Here is a 7,239-nt window from a genome sequence, read left to right as displayed (position 1 = left end):
ATCCCCGACACCTACCTCGTCTTGGAGGACAGGAAAGCAAGTTTGATTAATCCATAGGTAAACAACTGGATGCTCTCCTTGGCTATGCTGGCCACTCTGAGCCTGTGCTCTAGGATGTGCAGTTCCATCTTTTCCTCTTTCTCATTTGTAGTTCATCTATCCCCGGGGTTTATTTTGTGTTTTTGAATGGGGAGGGGGAGGGGGGGCTGTTATTGTCGCTGCCTTGTTGGTAGTGGTTGTTTTTTGTTTTTTTCCTCCTTTTCCTTTTTTTTTTTTTTCCTCTCCTTTTTTTCCTCCCCTCTCCTCGGCTCCTTCTCCCCCTACCCGGCTCCGGGGGCGGGGATGCGGGTGCCGAAGTTGCGGGGCGGGAGCGGAGCGGAGCCGGGCAGAGCAGCGGCGCGGGGCGAGCAGCTGGGCTCGCTGAACAAACAACTTGCCACTCAAGCCCGCCGCAACGCGCATGCGCGCCGCCCCGCCGCATGCCGGGCCTTGGAGTCCGCGCCGCCGCGGGACGGGAGCGGGCGGGACCCGGAGTCCGGTCGGCCCCATTGCAACTACCTTTTTTTTTTCTTCTTCTTCTTAATGTATATTTTTAAGCCTTACTTACAATGCTGTCTCTTTCCTTTTCCTTTCTTTTCTTCTTTTTTTATTTTTTCTTGCTGTTTTTTTTTTCTTTGATTATTATTTTCACTGCACTTACCCTTTCACTCTGGGTGGCATGCAAGGTGCTCCTTCTCAACCCAAAAGCCAGCAGAAAGGAAAACTTCAGACATTCTCATAATAAATAAATATTCTCCTCTTGTCCGGTTCATTCTCCTACACTGGCGATATGCAGCCTGCATCAGTTTCCCTACATAAAAAAGGGGAGTGATAAGAAAGAATGAGACAGGTTCCTTAGCAGGGTCTGCTGTGATAGGACGAGGGGAAACGGTTTCAAACTAAAAGAGGGGAAATCCAGATTGGATACAAGAAAAAAGTTTTTTATAATAAGGATGCTAAGGCATTGGCACAGGCTTCCCAAGGGTGTGGTGGATTCCCCATCCTTAGAGACACCCAAGGTCAGGCTGGATTAGGGCTCTGAGCACCTGATGGAGCTGCAGGTTCCCTGTGCCCTGCAGGGATGGGACCAGATGGCCATTCTGTGATTCTACGATTCTATGAAAGTGGAGAAAAAAGAACAAGGAACAGCTCACTTTCCATGGAAGTGTAACAGAAGTGGAATCACAATTGTTCAGAGCCTGTGTGTGTGGCAGCCAACACCTGGAAGGCAGTGGGCTGTCCGTCCCTGCCACTCACCAGCAATGGCAGGCAGAGCAGAGGGAACCCAGGCACCAGACCCAGCCTATGGTTCCCCACAGCCCTGCTGACACCACATGGACTAAAATGGGAATCAAAGGCAAGCAAGTGGTGTTAGAACCTTGAACAAAGGTGATCCTAACCTGCCTGCAGAAGGGCTCCCTCTGATTTCAGGCTGCACTAATTCTGCAGGAATAAAAGTCAGAGCGATAGTACTGTAGCACTTTTCATTAGTAGACCTCAAATGGGTTTTGTAAGGACCACCAATACCAACCCTTCTGTTCTACACATGAGGAAAACTGAGGCACAGACTGTGGCCAGGGCAAGTGGCCATGCCTCTCATCACCAGGCTGTTCTTCCTCCCAACACAGACAGAGGAGCTGCTGCTGTACAATAAGCCTGTAGAGCCTGTGTTCTTAGGGCAGAACTCCCTTACATCCAGCTCTGAGGACAAGCTTCTGAAACCAGAACTTCCCAATCCTCTCTTTTCTTCCAGCTCCCACGGATGGCTGTGTCCCCTCATGGACATGTCTGTTCTTCTCCTGCCTGCAGCCAAAATTCTGAGTTGCTGCCTTCACTTTGTTGTATCCCAAAAGGAAAACCTTGAAATTAGAGGCATTCGTATCCATGGGTAGTTTGAAATCATTTAGAGGAAAGGCAACAAAGATAAAACATCAAATCTCTGCTGTGTTTAAAAACGTCCTTGGAAACCAGGGGGTTGTTTTCCTTTGTCGCTTCATGCAGAAGTTCAGTTGCAGTTTAGGAAGCTGAAGAGAGTTTTTAATCTGCTTCCACTGCTAGTTCAAGGTCTTGGTCTTCAAAGCTCTGAACGTATCTGTGCCCAGCCACAAAAAGTGCCTGCACCTGCAGCTGCAAATCGCAGAGCTATCTGTGCTCCTCCGGGACAGTGCAGACCTCAGGGTCCAGAAGGAAGCAGCCAGGGACAAAACATTCACCTCCAAGGTTGCCGTGAGCTTCCAGAGGAAACCAGACAAATGCATTCTGAATCACTTCTAGGAAATGCAGCAAAACTTTCCTCTTTTACAAGGTTTTCCATCATAACCGGGGCAACATTCACAACACTCGGACTCCCCACTTAGAGACAAAATACGCTGCCCCCGAGCAGAGCTTTCTCAACCAGAGAGGGCTGATGCTCCGGGAGGGCCACCAGGGATTATGTCATTACCAGTCTAATTACCAGAGAAATGCTTATGTGAAACAATGAGAGATGGTAGAACAGACCCAAAGGTAAAGTCAGCGGGGACCTTTTGCAACAAGCAATCAGCAGAGACTTCTGTTCTGCCTACGGGGAAGGAGAAAAGAGGCCCTTAGTCAGTCATCTGGATTGACTAAAAAAAGAAGAATCAAGCAAACAAGCAACAAAAAAAGAAGAAAAAAAAATCCCCCCAAACCCACAAAACACAAAAATACTTCTCCATTCTGTAAGTTTACATCTGGTGCTCTCCACAATTGCAGTTTCTTTCCTTGGGTCTGACTCGCTGCTATGGGTTTCCAAACCCTGAAGGCTGCTCTGGGCTGCACGCAGACCTCGTGGCTCCTCAGACCTTCACACCACCGACTGTAGGAAGGAAAACATACAGCCCTATCAACACCCAGCCTCATTTTCTACACGCCAAAAATATGCCCAGCTCAGCACGGGCAGATTGTTCCAGAGCAGGCAAACTGGCAATTAGCCAAAGCGCTATTAGGTGCCCCCTCCTCCTCTGTCATTAGCATTCTGCTCTCTCTCTCTCTCTCTCCCTTGTTGCCAGGTATACCTGGGAGTTTCCACGCAAGGAGCAGACTAGAATGTATTGTTATTACATACAACACGCTGTGATATCATTTAATTATTGCCGTTCTGAGTTTTTCATATTTTTGCAGCTCTTACGGGCTCTCTTGGCCCAGCCTCAGAGCGGGGACCTGTTGTGCAAGATGATGTAACCATGCTTTTTTTTTTTATTATTAAAAATAAAACCCATTCCCTGCCCACACAGCTCCCAGCGTCATTTACCACAGCACAGTCTGGGCAAACAGAACAAAGAGATGGGGAGAGCGGACAAGAAAACAGGAAGATGAGATAGCAGCAAAACAAACCTCAGTGTGAGGCTGTGATCTGGGTTTGGACAGATGCCATTTTTGTGTTTCAGATAAAAGGCACGGGCCATTCAGAGCTCGGGGAGCTGAAGTTGAGCCAGAATAGGTTCAGGTTGTGTGTTAGGGAACACTTCACCTCGGAAGGAGTGGTGATGCACTGGCACAGCAGTTCTAGGGTGGTGGTGGGGTGACTGTTCCTGAAGGTGTTCAAGAACCATGGAGATGTGGCACTGATGGATGCGGTCAGTGCTATGGTGGGGATGGGATGGTGCTTGGAGTAGATGATCTTAGTGGTCTTTCCCAGCCGTAATGATTCTGTGATTCTATGATTCTAGGAGGACTAGGCACTGTGAGTCACTTGCTGCTCGAGGGAAAGCAGAGCCTTTACAGACCATCCCAGTGGATGAGTGCTCCAGGTTAGAGGCCACCGATAACACTAATGAAATCCAAGTGCAGAAGCCCTGAGGCTGTGGTCGGTGGGTTTCCCCATAGAAGTGCAAGCTGTACTCGAACAGTTCTCAGACACCTCCGCTTCTGCTCATGATGACATGGAGCTTCATGCTGGTGAGCAGGGCAAGAGCCATCTCCTGCTGACCCCAGGGCACTGTTTGCCAACAGCGGAGGTCCTCAGAAGGAAAGCAGGGCTGTACAATAACCCTAAGTTCAAGAAGACGCTCTGTACTTTTGCCTTGAACCTTTATCTCAGCAGCAACCACACAGAGCTGGGTACCATCAGACCGTTAAGGGACTCCACATCTTGGCAATCTTTTGTCCAAGGGCTGAATTTCTCATAAGCCAACAGCCGAGTCTATGCATACAGATTGCTTCCAGGACATCAAAACACTCCAGAACAATCAGCATTTCAGAAAAAAGAAATGAAAAAACGCAGAAACAGTTGAGGTGAAAGGAATGTAATTACGCACTGTGATGAACAGTTCACCAAGAGCAGCGCTGTGCACAGAGGAAAAATAAAGGAGAATTTCTAATCACATGAATCATCATGTTTTATGCAGTTACTCCAAAGTACAGTAGGATATCTTTGCTTTTTTTTTATATAGTTGGTGGAAGGAAGTTCTTATATCATTTGTGGTCTCTTCCGACACCATAAAAAGCCCCAAATTACCATATTCAGTCCTCAAAGACGAAGCTGTGGTAGCCTTTTACAGATGGATTTTAACACGCAGTATCTAAATTCTCAGCAATAAAGCTTCGTTTTCAAAAAATAAATATAATTTAGATTCCCTCACGCAATTTGTCTGACATTGCACTGCTGCAATTACTATTTCCCTGCTGCTGGCAGAGTTCTTTCTGTTATTCTTTCAGGATCATCTGAAGTCTGACAGCGTCTTGACCTATGGACTAGAGCTTGTGTCAGCTTCTAGGATCTGAAACAGCCGATAATACAAGTCGTAATGTGAATGATGTAATGGCAGTGCCCTGGATAAATATGCCCAAGGCGAGACAAATCCAGAGCCGCTGTTGTTTACACTAACATTCACTTTTCTGCCATAGAGCATATGAAGTTCTTAGCACATCTAAAGCTCTGGTGTGAAACTGGGGACAGTGTGCATTTCTGGAGTCCCATCCAGACTTAGTACACAATGGACACAATCTGTTCTGGCTTCTAATCTCGAGGAATGGTTTTTGAATGCAGGCTGTCTTCAGAGCGCTGAGGACTGGAGGTATATTGAAGTCAGATGGTTTGGACCAAAGGAGAAGTCGACACACATCTCAATAGCCTTAACCAGTTCATTCTGAGATGAAAGTTACTTAGTAACTATAATTATCCTGGGACTCTTTGCTTCAGTTAAACAGGCCTTTTTGACCCAGGGAGGGTAATGCTTCTTTACACAAACACGTAAACAGAGGAGCATAAAGGCAGGCAAAGAACCAAGGTCACACCATTAGCTGTTATCACTCTGGGAGAACAATTCAGCAGTCTCTGCAGTGAGACCCCGGTGGGGTTGTGTGGGGCAGACGGACAGGATGGCTTTACGTGCTGCTGTCTTACACCAATGGTGACAATCAGTCCCTGAGGAAGTCCATTCTTTACCAAAAATGGTTTGTAAAATATGAAAAAAAATAAAAAAGAGAAAGAAAAAGAAAAGGAAAAACAACACAAAACCACCCTTCCCAAATGATAGCTTCTGGGCTTGCTTGTGAAAAATTACCCATTTGTTTAATTGAAAAGAGCGATTTATCAGGCTAATTTCCTTCCAGCAACCAGAGACCTTTCAAAACTTGATTGCAGTTAATGTGCCAGTGTTTCAAAGCATTTTATTCAACTATCAAATAAGCTAATGAAGATGTTTAATTTACTGTTGCAGCGCAAAGTGGGCCGAGCAGGTCAGGCACTGCATGCTCCTGGGGCAGCAGAGGTGCAGATGAGCCTCTGGTGATGCACCAACACCTCAGAGCCCAAATGTCTCATAGGAGAGCTGCAACAGAGACTGCACCTGCATACCTGGCTCAGGGAGGAGAATACCTCCCCTCCTGGATGCCATCTGTGCCATTCTCTTAGCCAGTGGCTGACAAAGCTTGCCCACATCCTTGAATACTCAACGGCTTCAGCCGCTGCTATGAATCCTTCATTTGCAGTAAGACATGGAGGCATTGATAAGTTGCATCTATGGCTTTACAGGAAACATTTAAAGTCTGGGAGAGAGAAGGATTATTTACAAATAGAAGAAAAGCTGTGCGTGTGCTGCTGAACCAAAATATGATCTGGCATAGAAGCTGCAAGCCGTGTCTAGATGAGATGCTGGTTGCACACTGGTTTAATAATTAGGTGATCTGCTTTGGCCCATCGGCTGCAGTTGGCATTACTGAGATGGAACCTGTTCAGCTCACGCATGAAAACAAGTGAAATGACCACAGCCACGTCCACTTCACGGTGGCTGGAAATCATCACTGATGCAAAATGGAGACAGCACAGCTCTGGCTGTGGGAGGGACGCCTTCACAGCTACTGGAGGTGTTAAAGATGACCTCATCTTCTGGTATTGAAATAGGCAATCGGAGAAAATGCTCCCCCTCCTCCTGCCAGCCTCCTAAAGATCAACACATCTGCAAACACATTCTGCAAACCTAAGGGAAGAAAGCCAGATTGTAGCCTGCCTTATCTCCTCTGACTCGCTAAATGTATTTCAGGCCTCAAGCATCACATGACTGCACATAGTGTGTGGGTACAATAACTAATGTGGCTTTCATAACGGATCAGCAGGGATCAGCAATGTTGAACAAACACCTTTATTTGCAAAAGCACCTTCCCAGCACATGAAGCAGATGACCTTGTCTCCCAAGAGTTACAGTGTGAAGCTGATGATCTGCAAATTAAGGATTTGGAACTCGCGTGATGATGTTTATCCACCAATCCCCCTTAACCCCACCATTTTGCATTGAATCCAACACTGTTCTTGCACTATAGAAACCCAAGGCAACAAGAGATCAGTTCTTGACACCACAGGAGGCAGTGGACCATGTATTTTTTGCAATATGTTTCCTGTTGGTGGGGACAAGGTTTCATCAAAAAGCACAGAGCAGCATCTTGCTGAATAGAATCATAGAGTCATTAAAGTTGGAAAAGACCTCTAAGGTCATCTAGCCAACCCCAACCCATCCCACCATACACTGATCGTGTCCCTCAGTGCCATGTCTTCACAGTTCTTGAACAACTCCAGCACAGTGACACCACCACCTCCCTGGGCACCTGTGCCACTGCATCACCTCTCTTTTGGAGAAGAAATTTTTCCCAATATCCAGTGTGATTGCCCTTTGCTACACCTTCAGTGAAGAACACGTCTCTTCCTGATTGCACCACACATGGGAGATGCTCAGGGAGAGGTAG

At 46.8% G+C, this 7,239-nt stretch overlaps 1 protein-coding gene across 1 annotated transcript in view; it reads right to left on the bottom strand.

Moving 5' to 3' along the window:
- Positions 1–396, bottom strand: part of CASTOR2 (cytosolic arginine sensor for mTORC1 subunit 2) — an 89,463-nt gene extending 89,067 nt beyond the window's left edge. The window contains exon 1 of the mRNA XM_042879420.1: positions 16–396. Within this exon, the coding sequence (XP_042735354.1) occupies positions 16–128 (113 nt within the window). The 5' untranslated portion in view covers positions 129–396. The remainder of the gene's footprint in view (positions 1–15) is intronic.
- Positions 397–7,239: the final 6,843 nt, after the last annotated feature.

The sequence above is a fragment of the Lagopus leucura genome, unplaced genomic scaffold (genome assembly GCF_019238085.1).
Source record: "Lagopus leucura isolate 7727_CA_CO unplaced genomic scaffold, USGS_WTPT01 Super-Scaffold_100024, whole genome shotgun sequence".
In the NCBI taxonomy this organism is placed as follows: domain Eukaryota; kingdom Metazoa; phylum Chordata; class Aves; order Galliformes; family Phasianidae; genus Lagopus; species Lagopus leucura.
The sequence above is the reverse complement of the archived record's forward strand: the minus strand, read 5'-3'. Positions and strand labels throughout refer to the sequence as shown.